Source organism: Hibiscus syriacus, unplaced genomic scaffold, assembly GCF_006381635.1.
Source record: "Hibiscus syriacus cultivar Baekdansim isolate YM2019G1 unplaced genomic scaffold, ASM638163v2 tig00110777_pilon, whole genome shotgun sequence".
Classification (NCBI taxonomy): Eukaryota; Viridiplantae; Streptophyta; class Magnoliopsida; order Malvales; family Malvaceae; genus Hibiscus; species Hibiscus syriacus.
In genome coordinates this window covers 858,688-878,761 of record NW_024062858.1, presented here as the reverse complement: position 1 = coordinate 878,761, position 20,074 = coordinate 858,688, and the positions used below count along the sequence as shown (strand labels likewise).

Here is a 20,074-nt window from a genome sequence, read left to right as displayed (position 1 = left end):
TTGTAGAAAAGCGGTGGTCTAACCGGAAGATTTGTTGTGGTGACAGGTTGGGTTTTGATGACAAAGTACCAAGTTCATCAGTTGGTAAGAGTATTTATCTTTTTTCATTAATTATGGTTCTTTTTCCTCCCACTATTTGGGAACTTTAAATCATCTTTCGGTTGCCCCAACTGATTCTAGATGTCTTCCGTCCATTGCTGAATGGCAGCTAAATTTGTATTTTCTGTCGTTGATAAACTTTTCTTTTCTTTCTTACTATACTGTTTTCAAGAGATGAATGCGGTATTGTTGGGGAAGAGAAAACCTAAAATTGCATAGCCACTGCATTAGTTCCTTTTATTTTATTGGCCAACTCGGATACACGAGAACAAAAAAGGCTGGAGAGAATGAAAAATGCAGCTAATTGATTATTGGGCTGCCAAAATGTACAGAGGGGCTTGCTTAAGCCACAAGAATCAATTGAATTAATTGCTAATTGCTAACTGCTAACTGCTAACAATCGTCTATGAGATTATCGACTGTGTGGTGTATGGAAAATGTAGATTATGAAGCTCAGCACGCTTTTTCGCTGCTCTCCTAAAAGGCTTCCGGTTTTCCACCTCAAACGATCTATCCCAATTCCACTCGTTGATCAATATACTACTCTTCTTTCTAACTTTTCGCATCTGTGAGACTCTGATTTCTTCGGTCCCTTTCCTGGTTTTTTATCGCGGAGACGGGTTTTCGGCTCCACAATTTGGTGTCCATGTATCTGCCAAAGAATTAACCAAAAAATTTCTTTAAAAAACTTTAATGGTTATGCCTGAATAGAAATGTTCCATTGACATACCTCTCATGATCCAATGAGGACTCCAGGTGTTCAGTCCCAGGCAGACAAGCTGCACAGATATAAACCTTTGGTGTGAAGGTTAATTAACGCATCTGACATGGTACCACTCCTCACATTGACTGCAAGCAATCATGGTTTTCTCATCATACGGCTTTCGGCAAATGCAATGAAGCATACTTCGGACTCTTAATACCTGAATTAATCAACAAATGTTGTTATTATCTTTTTTAAAAATAAAAGTCACAAACATACTCAGTTGTATAAAGATGCAATTCGATACCTCAAGTTCCTTCATTAAGCAAACTGGTAAACTTTCCCCCTCTGTTATAAGTTCATAAACTCCATCTAAGCTGAGTGCCCCAGAATCAGCTGCAACCTGTTAAGGAAAAGACAGCCAAGTGAAGGGACATTACAAAGTTACTAAGAAGCAGCGTATACATGCAAACAACGGATCCAGACCTTGTTGGCACGATCAGCCCACTGCAATCCAATGTCCTTCAATTCTGAAAGCTTCGATCTGAAGTGATCTTCAGGTAAAATATTCATCGCATTTCCCTATCAGAGAACTATCTTTAGGCGCACAACATGTGAAAGAAAATGCATTCATGATATGAAGATTGAAGACATACACATTCAGAAAAGCCGATACCATTGGTTTGTTGAAAGGAAAAAATGGATGTAAACAACACAGTCCTGTGATATTTCTCCAAACATTATCAGTTCTTTTACTTTTGACGGTCTGTACAGTATCAGCCTAGATAATTTGTTCCTTAGTTCTAAAATGCTAACTGACCAAATGGAGAAATGTAATGAAATGTGTGAATTTGCAATGGTTAATCAACAAAGATCTAGACAAGAAGTAATATGCAGGGTTACATCTTCAAGAGCGTGGAAGAATCTACAGTGAGCAGATAAGGAGATCTAACAACTCATATTAGATACCACCTGGAACTTTATAACTATGGATTGCTGTGATATGTTCATTTCATACCTCAAGTAAAACAATGAAAATAATTAGAGGTGGAAATTATGTTAATCACTGACTGGGACTTTTAATCAAAAAGTATCTGACTGCAATGGGCCTGAAAAATGGTGGAAAGTCGAGCATTGCCAGTAGCATATACCTCTTTCAGGTGCCGGACAATCTGTTGGATTGAAGGCTTCTCTAAACCCTTCTCTAAAGCATCTAACAATCTAGATATTCGGAATCTCCATGAGCATCTTGCCAATGCCAGCTCAAGATCACAATAACTTTGATGATCATACACACCTGCCACTCCAATGGCCTGTACCCAGAAATCAAATTAACTCAGATAGCTGCTACTTCTCTGCAGCAACAATACCTCAATGCCAGCAAATATCATTTCATCTCCAAAAAATAATCTTAATAGAAAAATATATGAATGATAAAACAGGGTGAGGAAAAGTGGGAAGAGAAAGGGTACCTTCAAAGCAATTGTAAGTTTTTCACTGACAAAAGTGAGCTGATCTTTATCATAGCAAGACATTTCAAAGTCCACTATCTCTGTCAAACACTTTTTGCAGGCATGCGCTTGGTCCACAATTTGTTGTAAAATATCTCTTTCGTCAATCCTGCAAACATTAACCCAAAGAAGCCAATTTTTTGTATCCAGAAATTGCTAAAATATATCAAAATGATTGATAAAAACAAGTAAAAAAATTTATATTGTTTTATTGCTTAAAATATCAACATTCATGTTCTGCAAAATGTATACAAGGATAAGGGATTTCAGTTTATGCAAAACATTCAACATAAATAGCAACTGACAATCAGTTTCAGGTGAAAGTGAAACAAGAGATATTCCTTACATGCCAACTCTAATTTCCAGAACTTCAAAAGGAATACAATAAATCACTTGAACATGGAACAAAGGTTCCTAGCAACTCTTTTGTTTAATTTAATATTTTAAAGCATTTAAATTACAGCTTCAACTTTTTTTAACCAACTGAAATGAAACCCCATTACATAATTGATCATTGTGATTTTTTTTTTGCAGAGATGAAAAGGCAATAGCATATTAAAACATATTGAAAATTAAACACAGAGAATACCAGACACCACAATATTGCATTTAAATTTTCACTTGATACCTTACAAAAAAGTTTTCATCAACAGATGCAAGATTAGAGAGAAGCTCCAAGTCTGAATGTTTTCCATTAAGTCTCTGTGAAAAGTGAGAGAAGCTGTTAATAGACATACAAGCTTCTACTAAAAGATGATTCAAATATAAATGCATACCAGGAAGCCACCTCTGTTGGGAGGTATTAATCCACCCACAAGTAGCTTACAATATGAGCATGTATATACTTCTTCTGGATTATTTCTATATCCCAGACACTGCAAATGGTAGCTGTTCATAAAGAAGACACCAATAGGATGAGAACAGGGGATATCAATTACAAAGCATGCAAAACAAGGAAAGAACTTAAATCATACTATTATAAAACTTCAAACTTGATAGAATAAAAGTGAGAAACAGATGAAGAAGTCGAAAACTCTTAACACCAAACAGAGACCTTACCAATCCTTGCACGCTGAACATGTTACAAAATCCCAATCCTCAAAACCATTTATACAGCACGTGTAGAGACATGCTCCTTCACAACTCTCAGACTTTTCGTATACGTAAAAAGATCCATCTAGGGACTCTTTGATCTGGAGAAAATCAGAAAAGATTCTTAAAGGTACCTAATAAGAAATCAAAGTTTAGAATACAGAAAGGATTATCTGACAAAACCTTCTGCAAGGCACAAAGCAATGAACTCTCCTCTCCAACAAAGTTTTTTATAGCATCCATGCAGCGTTGCTTCCACTTCTCAATCTTTACAGCTTCAGACAATACCATATCTACTTCTTCACATGTAAAGAATGATGCTTTTCCATACTCCTGCGTGTGACATTCATAAGAAATCAAATCATCAGCTTCAAGCTTAAAAAATATAAATTACATACCAACGCAAAAACATTCTGAGTTCTTAAATACATAAAAAGTGAAGCAAGCTTTTACTAAAAGGATTAGGAAACAACAAATAAGAAAACAACCAAATTCATTGTAAAATGTAATCCTTTTCATGATCATAAGTTTACAACATGAATAGAGTAATAGATAGGCATTCTATTTAATTTATTGGGAAAAAGAATACAGTAACTAATCCCACAAGTCGCGACATGGAACAAAAATAAATAAAAAATACTGACTCAACTTTACTCATCAGACATCCATGGCATACCTCAAGCTGCATTAATTGAGACCATGACCGCTCCTCCAACTCTAAACTAAAAAACTGATGCACTTGCTCCTGCCATAGCCTACATTTACAGTTAAACACAAAATCAACAATCAACATAAATTGCATCTCTGGTATCAAGATGAAAGCCATACAAAAACATTGTAATAGATATCATGCTCATTCACATGCATGTAACCAGATTGCCATAATTCACACCGCCTTCAAGCCAAAAGTTGTGGCAAAAAGAAGAACCCATAAAAACAAGAAGAATACAGATACCTCAATGAAATAGTTATTTTTGTCTCATTTGGTGCATTAAAACCTTAGTCACCTAGACTCGCGAGGGTGTCGACAAAATAAGAATCCAAGAATCAAGTCTCGAAATTCCGGACACAGGGACATTGTCCGAGTTTTGTACACTGGTATTTGGACATATGAATTTATTATTATTATTTTAATATATTTAATACTTCAATAAATTATTTTATTATTACATTCATGTCAATAATTGATTCAATTTATAACCTAAATATTAATCGGTAAAATATTGTTACCATAATATATATATGCCTTCACACTTGCCATAGCTTCTTTCCTTCTTATCTTTCTTAGCTGAAAGGCTTTACTTAGGCCAAAGGCCCATACATGATACATGGGCTAAAAGGCATTACCCAAATAAGTCTTTACCTAGGCTAAAAGGCCCATACTGACAGCCCATAAACCTTTGCCATAATTTCTTTTCTTCTTTACCTTTTTTCCAGCGCCATTGCGTTCTCTCTTTTTTTTCAGCAGCTGATGCTTTCCTTCTGATCGGCCACTCACTTCTTTTTCCCCCTTATCAGACCTTTTTTTTTCTCCATCACTTTTTTATTCTTTTTATTTTCCTACACTTCTCAGTTTCACCCACCGTTGTGTCCAATTTTCTCCGGATCTGACCCGTATCCCATGTCAGATCATGTCGACACCAGTACGGCACCCAAACTGCCGAGTCCGGGTAACATAGATTAAAATTAGCTGTCCTTGATCTTTTGTGTCGTAATAGTACTTTATTAGTATTTACTTCATATTATATTCAATATTTGTTTTATAATTAAATATTAATTAATTTTATTTTTTATACGTTAAAATAAGTCAATCTTTTCCAACAAGAAACACAGACAAATCAGAGGTGAAACAGACAAAAATGGCGTCAAATGGGCGAAACCGCCTTAAAGAACTGATGCTGGAGCACAAAATTACAGCAAGCTCAGTGCTGCAGCCTGGACCAATTAAACTACCTTGCAACAAATTACAATTATTTTCAAGGTTTTTAGGGCACAAAAGAAGCCTATTTAAGGACAATAAACCTAGGTTCATGAAGCGAATCCGTCACACAAAATTAAAAAGATCTAAGAGAATTCAGAGAAACATTAACACAACTTAGTTTTCCCTTTTCTCTTTACTCCTGTATATTTTTTAGTATCTCTTAATCAAATGATAGTTGACTTGTTTATTCAATTTTGTGTTTATTGCTTCTAGTTGTTTGGCCACAATTAGTAAACTTTTCTAAACATTAATGAACATGAAAAATGGAATTATATGTTTAGACATTGATTGAATATCATATGTATCATAGTCATTTATTATGATGGAATGAGCTGCATGTAAGAAAGGAATATATTTACATGTCATATGAAACCACCGCTAGAGTCCAAGTTCAAGGAATTTCTCTTAATTGAATTCTCATAGATTTTTTTTTTTGAATAATAATTCTCATAGAAATAGTAATGAATTCAGGGGATATTTTTACTTGAGCTTCGGAAGAGTGTCATTAATCAAGAGAAAAGAGTAAAAATCTATTTAATAAGTGTTAAAAAAAATGAATTCCAAGGTTTTTATCTATTGATTTAATCAATTTTAATTATTTTCTATATTATTTCTCTGCTTTAAGTTAATTTAGTTTAATTAGATTAATTGGTTGATTAAGTTAATTTTAGTGCTTAAAAAAAGATTTAGTTTAATTTCTTCATAGTAGCAATAGTTTACTACTTCTTGGGATACATGCACTTGTATGGTTTATCCAACAACAAATATTTATTTAAGGTCCCATATAAGTAGTAGCCTAAAGTGAGGGATGTTACAAGCAACAGAACTAAATTTAGAAACAAGTTTAAAATAAGGGCACATTTTTCTTATATACCAAAATACTGAATCATTCATCATAGCTTTGGGTTACTAGAGTAGAAGTCGAAATAAAAGCTAAAGATAAAAGCCACTGTCAAAGATCACTTCTTTAAGGCTTTTAATGACAAATCGACCTTAGAAGTGAAAGATATCGAGTTGAATTTTTCCAGAATTTCGATTCAGCAGAGTTTAATTTTGGAGAAAGAATTTACTGAAGAGGAAATATGGGAGACCTTAAAGTCTTGCAATAGCAACAAAGCCCCGGGGCCGGATGGTTTTAATTTGGGTTTTTTCAAGAGATATTGGCATGTTCTTAAAGGGGAAATTATGAAGTTCTTCTTCAACTTCTATTCGGGGAAAGATTGGGATCATGGCATCAACCATACCTTTATTACTCTTATTCCTAAGGTCTTGAACAGTGGTGACCTTGATGATTATAGGCCTATTAGCTTAGTTGGTGGATTATATAAGATCCTATCTAAGTGCCTATCGAGGAGGTTGAGGAACTGTATTTCAGACTTAATTAGTCCTACTCAATTTGCCTTCACCCAAGGGAGGCAAATATTGGACTGTTCTTTAATTGCGAATGAAGGGGTGGATTATTGGAGGAAAAATGGTCTTAAAGGTTGTGTTCTCAAGGTAGATTTCAAGAAAGCGTATGATTCGGTGGAGTGGGACATTTTGTTTCTAGTAATGGAGAAAATGGGATTTGGTTCCAGGTGGAGAGGTTGGATCAGAAAGTGTGTAACCACAGCTTCAGTTTCTGTTTTAGTGAATGGAGTTCCTACTGAGGAATTTGCAATGGCTAAAGGTCTTAGACAGGGGTGCTCTCTATCACCTCTGTTGTTTAATTTTATTGGAGAACTTCTCAATCTGATAATTGTGAAGGCTGTGGAACAGGGTCTGTTTCTGGACTGGTTTTAGGAAGGAGTGTTGACGCTTTAAAACTATCTCATCTACAGTTCGCGGATGATCTCATTATGTTTTGTGGTGCATCCAAGACGCAGATTTTAAATGTGAAGAGGGTGCTTAGAGTGTTTCAAGTGGTTTATGGTTTACAACTCAACTTGAAGAAAAGTAAAATGTTTGGTGTGAATATGAATGAGGAAGAAGTTCAGCAGTGGGCTAACTCTATCGGATGTTCTATGGGTAGTTTTCCCTCTGAATATTTAGGTCTGCCTTTGGGTGCTACTAGGAACTCTACAGCACTTTGGAATCCGGTGGTGAATAATTTTATGAATAAATTAGCGGGGTGGAAGGCTGCTTCACTGTCATTAGCAGGAAGGTTGGTTTTAATAAAGTCGGTTCTATGTTCGCTCCCGACGTATTATTTATCTTTATTTAAGATACCAGCTAAGGTTCTTAAATCTCTCAACTCCATTATGGCGAATTTCTTATGGGGTGGGGGAGTAGATAAAATAAGATACATTGGGTTAACTGGCCGAATGTGTGCAAGTCAAAATTCGAAGGGGGTTTAGGTGTTAGAAACCTTGGTTTCATGAACAGAGCTCTTCTAGCAAAATGGTATTGGAGGTATGCTAATGAAAGGGGGTCTGTTTGGAGGGAAATCATTTGTTCTAAATACAAAATGGATCCATCTTGGTTAATGTTTGACAACAAAGTCCCACAAAGAGTATCTTGGATTTGGAGATCGGTGGTTTCGAATCACTTTAAAGAAGACAGTATTGGCTCTAAGTTTAGAAGTTTGTATTCTTTCCGAGTTGGGGATGGCAGATTAATTAGGTTCTAGCAGGATAATTGGGCGTTGGACTTTCCTCTTCTAATTATTTTCCCTCGATTGTTCTCCATTTCCACAAACAGAATGGGTAAACTGGTTGAATTTGGGAATTACAGCTCATATGGATGGAGTTGGGATGTGCAGTTTAGAAGAAATTTAAACGACTGGGAAGTAGAAGAGTGGGTTAACTTGATGAATGCTATCTCCTCTGTTTCTCTATCTACGGAGTTATGTGATGGGGTGATGTGGAAAGGTACTGGAGATGGGGTATATACTGTTAAATCTGGCACTAAGATTTGTTCAACCATTATTTTGGATTCGGAAGAAGTATATTTCTGGAAGAAGATTATTTGGAGGGGCCAGATTCCACCTAGAGTGGAGTCCTTTATGTGGCAGGTGGTGTTAGGGAAGCTGGCTGTTAGGTCAGAACTTATTAAAAGGAGAATTCAAGGAATTGTAGACATTAGGTGCCCTCTTTGTAAGAGAGAGGTGGAGTCTCCATCGCACTTGTTTTTCACGTGTTCGGTGGTGTGGATGATTTGGAACAAATTTCTGAATTTCTGGAAGATTAAGTCTGTTTTGCATTTTAATGCGAAAAAATTCCTACTTGCTTGGGCTGAGTTGAAGTCTTCTTCTATAATTTGGTCTTTTATTCCTGGGGCAGTTATTTGGACTACTTGGAAAGTAAGGAATCTCATTGTGTTTGAAGGGGGAAAGCTGGATTTGGCTGAATATTTTTTCCTAGCAAGGTTTAGACTAGCTTCTTGGTTCCTTGCTAAGTACAAAGAGGTGTCTATTCCTAAGGATTCTCTTATTTCAGACCCTTCATTAGGGATTTGTGCTCTCTGCATCCTAATCGGCTTGTATCTATATTTCCTTGGTCTCCTCCTCCTCAAGGTTTTGTAAAGTTAAATGTTGATGCAGCTACTACAAGAGATTGGAAGAAGAGTGGGATAGGAGGTGTTCTAAAGGACTCCTCGAGTTCGACTTTAAGTTCTTTCAAGGAATCTGCCGGTCCGGGAGCTCCAACTTTTATGGAATTAAAAGCTATTCAAAAGGGTCTAATGTTCTATGTGAATTTACGAGACAGGAAGGGTCGTCTGATTATTGAAAGCGACAGCAAAGTTGCAGTAGATTGGATTAAGAAAGAGGATCTAGTTCCTGATGTTTATGCGTTTTTGATCAAAGATATTGTTCATAGGCTTAATGTTTTAGAAGGTGTTGTAAGATGGGTTAATAGGTCAGCCAATCTAGAGGCTGATGCCTTAGCTAAAGAAGGAATTGGCTGATTCTATTCTAGTCTTATATTTCGGGTGTTTTATGGTTGTTTCAAGTTTATTTGGTTGGTGGGGCGTACGATGGTTGTATCTTATGTAATTTTATGGTTCAATAAAATCCTAAGGCGCTCTTTTCTCCTTCCACTGATTAAGGAGTTCATATAACTCCATTAATCAAGAAGGGGGTTTTAACGAGGCCTGAAACTCTTATAAAAAAAAGGCTAAAGATAAACCAAATTCCAAAAGAAAAATGTGGCATTCAAATGAAATGTTGTTAGACAATTAAAAGACCGACCTATGTTTGCAGGTAGCCTCTGTAAGTTGGGTAACCATCATTGGGAAGGTGACACTAATACCCTGCATACGCAAGACAAATATAAATTTTAAATGGAAGTTTAAATGCCAAGATAAGCGGACTAACTGTCCCAAATCCAGAAGGTGCATATGGAAGCTTTAAATTCCTACAAGCACAGAGCGGAAATACAAGGATAAAAGAATACCTGATATTCAGCAAGCATCTCTTCAGCATCAGTCAATTTCCATGCATTACACTTTGTGGGTGGAGAAATCACCTCTGAGACATTCTTGAGCCATTTTGCTCCAAAAATTAATGAGCTCAACAAATTACCAGAAGAAAGCATAATAGAGAGGCTCTCCACGGTATTCATCAAACTCTCAACATCCTGTGAAATAGAACCCATCATAGATGTGAATAGGAAGAAACAGCACTTATGAATATTGTTAAGCAATAAGACCTCAAGAAAAAACACAATTTTTTTCTTTCTTTTTTTTTTGGGGGGGGGGGTGCACCAAAACCAGGTATAATTCAAATTATTCAATGTTCTAAACAACTAGGGCATGCAAAACAAAGTACCAAAAATTGTTACCTCGTAAGAAGGCATCAAATAGCAGAAAGAAAGGACTTTATTGCACCAATGCAGTGTAGAACAAGCATTTTCAAGCTTTGGAATCTCAGGAAAATCCAGTCCAAGAGATAAACCAGCTTTTGTTACAGATTCAAGCAAGTTAACAAGATGTTCAATTTTCAAAATAAGACCATTGCTCCTACCATCCCCAATGTCGGTCACACAATACAGGCACTCCAGATCTTGCAGCAGAGAATAAGCATCACGCTGCCATCTCTTGCTATCTTCCAAAATAGTTTCAAGCACATCTTGTTGCTTAAATGTCATCTTATGAAATCTCAACTGAGAAACCAACTCCTGAAAAATATAAAACCACCTTCTCAAATTTGTTTCAGCAACTTCAGTAGATATATAATTAAGGAACAATAAGTACCTTCAAATCATCAAGTTTCAGCAAAGAACGAGATGTGGATGACTCAGAAAAGTCAGATTCTAAAAATTGCTTGCTATTATTTAACCATAAGTTAGCCACCGATATTGCAGTTTGGACATCATCTAATGAAGGCATAATAGCAACTATGTTGTCCGACATCCTAAAAAGAGATCAAATTCAGTATGATCATACGCAACAAGGGAGCAATACATAGAACTCAGTGAGGTCACTGAGGTGAGGCATGGTAGCAACTGATCACCAAACCTTATAAGATCCTCAAATTCAGACATCTGAGCTTTGCGTGCAAGTATATCCTTTGCTCTTTCTTCCCATTGCAGGGCACCAGCAAGTTCTCTAGACAAACTAAGAAATAACTCCTCCGTCTCAATCTGCAAACTGAGAGGAAAACACACCAGAATGAGACTTAGAAGCAGGAAAAGTGTAACAAAGACAACACTTGGTGACATCGGTTGTGAGTAAAAATTAAGGGAGAGAGTGCATTACACAACAGCATCTGCTAACAGTTGCTGAAGAAAGTCCAAAGCCATTTTTGTATTGTGTGCCTAAATCATAAAAATATATGCTGTAAATATTAGGTAATTATAAACATAAGATATCATGATGCATGCAATCTGAAATACTAACATGTAAAAGCTGAAAGAGAAAGGATATATTTACCTTCATTGCCTTTTCCCTGCAACAAGCCTTCTTCAACTCAATCTTCGCAAGTGGCAACTCATCGACTGTTTAGAGTAAAAAATAAACCAATAACAAAAGAATAGTCCAAACAAACACCAAAGAACATTTATGTATGGCTATTAGAAGAACCTTGAATCTTCAAAGACTTTCCATCTTCTAAAAGGCAATTTAATTCATTAATAGCACTTTGTTGATCCTCTCTCTGATTGATATTTATCATAATATCATTAAAGCGTGTGATCCAAAAAGAAGCATCAATCTGGTATTGCTTTAGAACTCTCAACTCTGGTATGTTAACACTGAAACTTGCCATTTCTTGAAGAAGCACTTCAACATCCTGCACAATTAAGAGTTCAAAGTACAAGTTCTTAAAAATCCATGTGCATTTATAAGTGGAAACATAAGATCGAAGTGACTACCTTTAGAGTCATGGAACCACTCAATAAATATCTACACCGGGCCTGACATGATTCAGCCAGGCATACAATATCAAAAATCATTTCTCTTTCCTGAATTTGGACCTGAAGCTCCAATATCTATCCAAAAAATGATGAAATGTCATAAATAATATAAAAAGAGAATCACAACCATACTCTCGGGTCTTTTTTCTTCAAAGAAGAGAGATATTTTATGATGTAAAGAAATTCAATCACCTCCGACTTTAACTTGTAAAGAATGCCAACCTCCACTGCTGCAGGCCGTTCATCAAAGATAGCTTTCCTTGCATTGTCTATCCATACCTGGGGGTCCTCAATGATGGAAGTGGATCAGGAATGACAATGGACATTCATAGATAACAAAAAAATAATTTTGAATGTTAAAGGTATACCTTTACGAAAGAGATTTTTTGCGATAACTTTTCACTTTGAGCTACATGGATTCGTGAGCTGCAAGCCCTTGAATACAATAACTCCAACTCATCGATCTAGAATTAGACAATGAAAATATTAGTCAAAACTCCACATGATAGAGAAAGGAGAGTCCAGTCCAAACAATAAACTCTCCAGATAATAAAAAACATTAACTTTAATTCATTGGAATAAGAAGTAGAAGCGTGTCCAGACTCCAGATATACCTTAGAGCACGTTGATAAAGCAGCATCAATGTCCCGAACCAACAAATTTCCCTCTTCAGCAAAATCCTACACAAAATAAACAGTTCTAAGAACTAACACACAGAGACAAGATAAGAGACTAAGCAATGCTACACTGCTGTACCTTCAACTTGAGATATCCAGGCTCATTACAGGGCACAGGATCAACACTAAGCAATTTGTTAACCAGTTTATGGGTCACTTTCTCAAAATCAACTCCAGGAGACCAGTTTTCAATTTTAGTAAGACAATCTCTTATGCCTTGTGCCCATTTCCGAGCAGCAGTCAGATTCTTTACCGCATCCCGGACCTATATTACATGAAAAATAGTTGCTTTATCTATCATTATAATAATGTGCAGAAGAAGAGCATATACGGGAATGAACCATATCAGGCTCAAAAGCTTACAGAATCCATCTCATCACCAGCCCAAAGAAACTGTTCAGCTTCCTTTAACAGACTAGTATATGCATCACCATCAAAAGGACTCTGCAATATCTTACACGAGTGCGAAAGCCATTGTTCTGCAAGTTGAGTATGAGTAACATGGGCACCTTTCACCTACATGCATTAAATTAGTTATGTACCCACACAAAGCTAAGCATCCCATCATAAACAGAAAGTCACTAAATTGCTAAGTATTGACATTCAGGGATCATTCTCTTGTTATTGAAACACACTAAAGAACAAACAATTCCAGTAAGAACTAGTGTACCTGTCTCTATAGAAATTTTCAAGGCAATGTAGATGCCAAATAACTCATCAAAGGCAATACATGTCTACAACTTCAACCACCAAAAAGGGTGAGAAAGGTGTATTACCAGATAGGATACTACGGCTTTACAGGGAATGAAGTAGAACATGGCAGGCCATATTAAAGAGTTTTAACAAATCAAAATTCTAGGTAGATCCGATTTCTGAACCCAATCGAAGAGTCTTCACTTGAAATTCTAGTATTAATGGTCACCAACATGAGCAATAGGAATCATAAAGGAAACCAAAGTTAAACTCACTAACCAAACAAGTATGTCAAGAAGCATTTCACAATAAACTAATCTTCACCTGTCCGATAGGACCCTTTGACTACTAATTTCCACTTAACCACCATAAAAAATCAATAAAGCTATCAAATTATTAAATTAAGGCTACTCCACATTCATGGTATAAACAAAGCTCATTACAAACAAAATAAATAAATGGAGCATTTTTTGACAAAAATCAAAAAGAAAATGATAACCTTCTTTTTTAAAGCATTCAACTCCTTGGAAGCTGAAATATTCCTTCGTAAACTATCATTTTGGGGTGTCTCCTCCGAAGCATGCTTGTCCACCATAAGCACTAAATCAGCCAATTCTGCCAGAGTATAACGATAGAGAAGACGGAGTTTACTGGATTTACACTCACAGAGGTGTTCCCAATGCTGCATAATTTATTTAAAAAAAAGAAAGCAACATCAGAATGGAAGAAATTAGCCTCAAAAATCTAAATCAGCAAAATAAAATTCATTTGAAGTAAGACTGGGAAGGGCACACTAACATCTAATGGGTGGAACGCAAACAGAATGCTTTGTATCATTAAAAATATAAAAAAAATGCATGTGGCTTCAAGTTTCCAATAACCAGGCATCAGGAAACAATACCAATAAGGGCAAATACGGTCGGAAAAAACTGTTTTCTTTTGAAAGTAAAGGAACTGAATTTCAGAGGGGCAAAAGCTGTGTGTTGGTTTTTTTTCAGGGGGGTTAATAACAATTTTAATGAACAAATTTCAAAATTTTAAATGTAATGAGGATGCAAATGAAATAAGAATAGAAAATATCAAACAATTTAGGTTACCTCCAGGCAGACGAAAGCAGATGGCCTGCAGCGGCAAACAACAGCGGAAAGATACAAATACTGCTTACATATAATGCATGTTGGATCCTACAAAAGCCACCGTGAGATATTGTCATGATCAAATATTATCTTGCTATAAAGCAATGAAAATAACACCATCGCTTAGTACTACCTCTTCAGTACCCACAAATTCAGGAGATTTCGAGGAGACATGGGAGATGATCTTGTTATGCCACTTAGCCAAAGCCTCTCCCTCCATGTCCTTTCATTTTTATATATTCTGAGCAATTCTGTTTTCAAATAAGTTGATGCCTTACTATCCCAATCGCTCCGCTAACCAAAAGAATTCAATAAAAAGTTAGGAACCATTTTAACTCTGACATCTACGTTCAACATATGATAAATTTAACCTCATCAGTCATATATCCCAAACACTCTGATAACCAAATGATGCAACAACAAAATACAAATCATTTGAATTCTGGCAGCTAATTCAACATGGGATAAATTTAACATCAGTCATTGGCCTCACATTCTTCTTGGTTTTATTTTTAAAAATAGCTAAAAGAACATCAAATAATCCGTTTTATGACACTTATTCTTGAAGTAATGAATAACAATGGGTATGGGAAGTTATACTTTGGCCACCACACAAAGAAGCTCCTCATGAGATAAAACTGCAGCTTTACGATATAACTGATATAACTCTGCCCCAGAACCACCATGTGGTAACCAATCAGCAGGAGCAAAATTCACCGCCTCTGCACAATTTAAACCTGAAAAGACAATGAAAAGTTCACTGAAAATAATTTTTTTCAAGTTTAGACCCACTAAATCATACCTTTAATTAACAAATGACTAGCTTGTAAAATTATGACAGCTTACTTGCCCAAATTGAATCCTCCATGATAAGATCTAGGGAACGTAATGACAAAATTTCCTGGCTCCTAGGAAACAACAAGCAAGAAAAATTTATATAAAGGGCAACTAGGACAGCACACAGAATAGATAACATAAACCAAATGTAAGGGGTATGTTAATAACTGCGTAGTGGGCACTAGTTAAGGTGATATTTAAAGGAAACCAAATCTGTAATTAACACATTGTCCCTCTTGATTTTAGTGAGAATAGAGCATTAAATGGAAAAACCTTCTCAAAATAGAATTTTAATACCCTAAACTAGAGACTATAGGCACCTTTTAACTGGACACAAACAAAAGAAAAAAATATTTGAAAGAAAGATATAAAACAGCGAACTCAAAGTTCACATGAAAATAAAAACTCATACATACCTAACCATGTAATAGTATAAACACAAACTCAGAAAACTTCCATTGGAAAATTTCAGTGAATATATGAAGAAAAAACTACATATACAAATGGATTGCAATCACTGAACATCAAACTTAGCCTACTGAGTTATAAAGACATGGCCGCTTTTAAGAAATCGAAAGAGTTGAGCAAACATAAATCATGAACAGTTTTCTTAATTCAACTGTAAAATAAAAACGATGACAAAAAAACCTGTAGCACACTATAGACTGGGACACCATTTTCTTGCAAGACAGATGGATTTAACATCGTAACAAGCTGAAAGAGCAAGTCAGGTTGCGCATCAAATAGATCAGGCAGACAATCCCGCATCACCTACAAAAACAAGAAAAGCTCAGCTGCATTCATACTTTGGGAAACAAGAAAGAGTAATACTCAAATTCATGAAATGCAAGAGAAGAACCATGAATGCATCAGCTAGGGTACTCACAAACCATTCACCAGAAGGAAAAACAAAACAGGTGAAATCATATTGCTAGTACAAAAAATAATTAGATGTTTATATCATATAAAGTAAGGGGGAAAACAAAATAAGAAAAGAAGAGTATAGTCACAAGAAAAAAGCGGCTTTAAATGAGTTGCATGTCAAAGTGAAACGTATGACATTAAATCTCTGAAACTCTACCTTCTCAAAAGCACTAGCTTCACTGCCAGGGACACTGTACCAGCATTTAGGTTCTCCCCTGAAAACACAAAGTATAACCATCAAACTTCACAAATGAAATTTTATGCATGTATTCTGGAAAACAAAAGAGGCACAGATCAACCAAAGTATCAAAAGATTAAAATATATAAATATGTATTATGTCTTTTTCCAATAAGGTATGTCAATATCATGCAAGTAAATTGAAACATATGTGCACTGAATTATTTATATTGTTACTTAAAATATTTTCCTCAGTCGTCAGTAATGTCTTGATTGCTTATAAAGGAACCTGAACAGAATTCATAGATGAGAAGCATAATAAGTTGTAAATGGACCAGACACCATAGATGCGTGAATTATATCTGAGCATGGACATACAGACACACTCAGAACCTAATGTTGATCTAGTCTGAACCATCTTCCAGATACTATAAGTTCTATCCTAGGCTAACTTTCATTCAGCCTCTAATGAAATACATCTGAACCATTTAACTTTAGCAGACATTTTGGCTGCTATAAAGCACACGGTCTAGAAATAGGAATGCCGAAACAAATTTTATAACATAACTGCACAAATCAGGTCCCAGCCAAACCTCAAAAGTAGTAACAACAACGTCAACATGATCTACTGAAAAGACAAGAGCAGAAGACATTAAAGGAAACATACCAGTGAAGGTAATTCATTGAATAAAAACAATGATCTTCAAAATGCCAGCAGAAAGCAGAGAATAGCATTCCAATATACAGCCAAGGAACCATGACACCAGTAATGTTATGATGAACAGCTCTCAGCATCGAACCTTTCAACTTGGGCAAGTTATTGAGATTCCATGGGCTCCTACAGTATTCATCCCAAGCTTTAAGCTCAACAGATTCTGGCCTCTGGTCATTTATACGTGGAAAACCGCTCCCATAAACAGAAGTATCCAGATCACTTCCATACATAACTTCCACCTCACCTGCCAAACCCTCCACAATCTCCCAAAACATTTTCTCTATCTGTGCCCTTGAAATGCATCCTGATCCAAACCATTTCTTCTTGGCTCGATCAGCCAAACGCCTAAAAGCTTCCAATGTAAACTGTTTTCCAGAAATAAAACCAAAACTATCTTTGTCAGAATTCAGGCACTCAAAGCAGTACCAATTTCCTGGTGGAACCTGCTTCAATGGTGGTGACAGACAATATATATGCCACCCCTTATTACATCTATCACACAGTAGCATCACTTCCCCATGTAACCCACTACTGCATTGCTCACATATCTGATCAAGATCTTCTTCCTCCACCTTACAATCCTTAACATTTTGATGGTGACTATTCTTCCTTCTTTTCTTGCAGCTATAAATATTAACCTTCTTTTCACTCTCTGCATCCTCACTGATGCCTCTCTTGTAACTCTTTGCTCTCTCCCGATTCAGCCGTTCATAATAAGCTTCATAATCATATAAATGCTCTCTATACAACTGCCATAAAACATGCTTAGCACACTCTGAAATCTTCTTCTTCAAGGACCTCACAAACCTAAAAACCTCCCCCCACTTTTTTCCCTTCACAACCTTATCATAACCCCCATACCTCCTCACTGCATTAAACAATTTACACAAATCCAACTCCTCCCCTTCAAAAATCAAACTCTTCTTCAACTTCTTACCACAATGTCCTTCCAAAAACCTATTATACTCTAACTCAAAGGTCTTTGAATCACAAGAAGCAGGCCGTGCCTGCAACTGGTGAATAGCTTGTGTTTTAGTAGGAAAAGTAAAAGACTCCACGTTCACGGCAAATGGAGGGTTCCAAGTCTTAGGTGGAACAATCTTACAAATCCCATATGTCTCAGCCTCAGGCCTGATCTTATAAATATACTCTAATGGGTCCCTGAACTCCTCTTCACTGGGGTAAAAAACCGGCCCTGACTGTATATTCGATGACCCAGTGGATGAGACACTCAAATTTTGCCCTGTTTCAACTGCCCTAGGTCTCCCTTTCCCCATCACCGCCACCACCTCAACCTATACATACAATCTAGACAAAACAACATGCATATAAATACGATCACATAACTGTTTCTGACACTAACAAGTCCTTTGGTTCAAATATATGTAAGAAAAATAGAGCAAGATTTTCTAGGGTTTTAAGCGTACCTTTAGTGTTGATTGTGAGGTTGCCTTTGTTAGTGAAAGATAAAAGGAAAAGACTTGAAGACTCGAGTTTCGTGGGAGATTTGTTTCTAAAGTAAAATTGGATGAAATGTTTGATATTTATAAAAGAAAAGGAAAGGCATGTGCTTTTACTTAAAAAGGACTAAGTTTGGACAAATTACGAAATTGGTATTTCGCTTTCCTGTGCTTTTGTACTGGAGACTGCGGATCTATAGTCGTGATTGCTGTGAGCATCTAATGACTTTTCAGGAAATATCAACACGCTATGTTGGGATTGCACGCGCTAGGTCATCGACGGCAAATGATGATGAAGGGTGAAAACCATGGGTCAGATCTAATTGCGTGTTATTAAGAGTCGGTCTTGGCGACTGCCGTTGCATGTTTTAGTGTCTAGATATTACCGTTCTCGTGCGCGTGTAATTGATATATGGTCAAGATTTTGCTAACTACATTTAAAATATAAAAATAAATTGTATGATGATATTACAAATATACTATATATTAAATAGAGTAGAATTCATCAAACGTGTTCAGTAAGTATTCTTTTATTTTTAGAGGTTTTGATTTCACGTAGCACAGTAGTATCTGAATTCTGGCAGGAGGAATACCTAAGGTCCAAAATTACATATAATTGAAGAAAAGATAAATTATTTATTTAGTCCATCATCTATTATTTCATTTTTGTTTTGGTCATCTAATTATTATTTTGCTCAAATCAAATCTAGTATTATATCGTTGTGACATTTTTTTAATTTATTGTTAACATTTTTTATATAATTATTCTTTTATTATTTTTTGACAAGATAAATATTGCTGAAATAAAATCCTAGCTCTCCTAAAAAGAGGGTTATGTTTGTTTTGTGTGATTAGTTGAGTGTTCAATAAAATATCTTGATATTTTCTATTTAGAATTTTATGTATTTATCAAATAATTTATTAAAAGTAATTAAAAATACAATTTAAAAGCAAATTAATTTATCATGACTTTACTTAATCTTACATTTCAATTTTTTCCAATACTCTTTAATAGAGGTCCAATTTCTATGTTTGCTTTCGGGACACCAAAATCTAATAAACATATCTGTCGAGTAGTTGCATCTACAAGTTCTGTCTGTGTTGTCAATAGTTGAAAAATATTATGAACAAATATTATTTTGTAATCACTCAAACTATTTCAAATATATAAATATAATATCAAAAATATCTTTTGTTTGAGGATAATGTGTAATACCCTAAATTTTGGTTAGTGATCAAAATATAAGTTTTGAAAGTTTAGTGGTCAAAGTATAAATTTTAGAAAAGTTTAGGGATCTAAATGATAATTTTCCCAAAAGAGTTGTAATATCCTAAATTTTGGTCGTGACGAAAATATAAGTTTTGAAAGTTTAGTGGCCAAAGTATAATATTTGGAAAAGTTTAGGGATCTAAGTGGTAGTTTTTTTCCAAAAAAAATATTTCATAAATAGATAGTTTACTCTTAAGAGTGAGGTTTTATTGAAATCAGATTTTTGATCCGGAATTTATGTTGAAAACTAGAAATGGATAAAGTCCGGTAAAAAATTGATAAATTGAATCGAATAGAAATTTCAGTAAAAATTGAAGGATGATAAATTAGGCTTAAAAATATTATTTACATATGTTAAATAATGGAAAATAATATAAACCATTAAACTTAAGGATTTAATTACATGTTAAATTTGGATTGTTGGATTAAAGTGGTAAGATTACAATTTTTGGAAAGTTGCATGGGT

General features: G+C 35.4%; 1 protein-coding gene across 1 annotated transcript; it reads right to left on the bottom strand.

Moving 5' to 3' along the window:
* Positions 1-390: 390 nt before the first annotated feature.
* Positions 391-18,384, bottom strand: LOC120139954 (lysine-specific demethylase 5B-like). The gene is given in 35 exon segments (XM_039155042.1): positions 391-751; positions 830-1,022; positions 1,110-1,205; positions 1,289-1,384; positions 1,954-2,115; positions 2,275-2,422; positions 2,942-3,015; positions 3,090-3,201; positions 3,373-3,506; positions 3,589-3,738; positions 4,082-4,160; positions 9,555-9,616; positions 9,760-9,942; positions 10,147-10,482; positions 10,559-10,718; positions 10,823-10,954; positions 11,063-11,121; positions 11,237-11,301; positions 11,387-11,594; positions 11,677-11,793; positions 11,911-11,997; positions 12,087-12,182; positions 12,333-12,398; positions 12,475-12,660; positions 12,759-12,911; positions 13,588-13,770; positions 14,186-14,272; positions 14,358-14,383; positions 14,386-14,518; positions 14,825-14,961; positions 15,075-15,132; positions 15,710-15,832; positions 16,143-16,200; positions 16,831-18,186; positions 18,306-18,384. Coding segments are annotated over 33 exon segments (5,205 nt in total). The 5' UTR covers positions 18,156-18,186; positions 18,306-18,384; the 3' UTR covers positions 391-751; positions 830-908.
* Between the last annotated feature and the right edge of the window lie 1,690 nt (positions 18,385-20,074).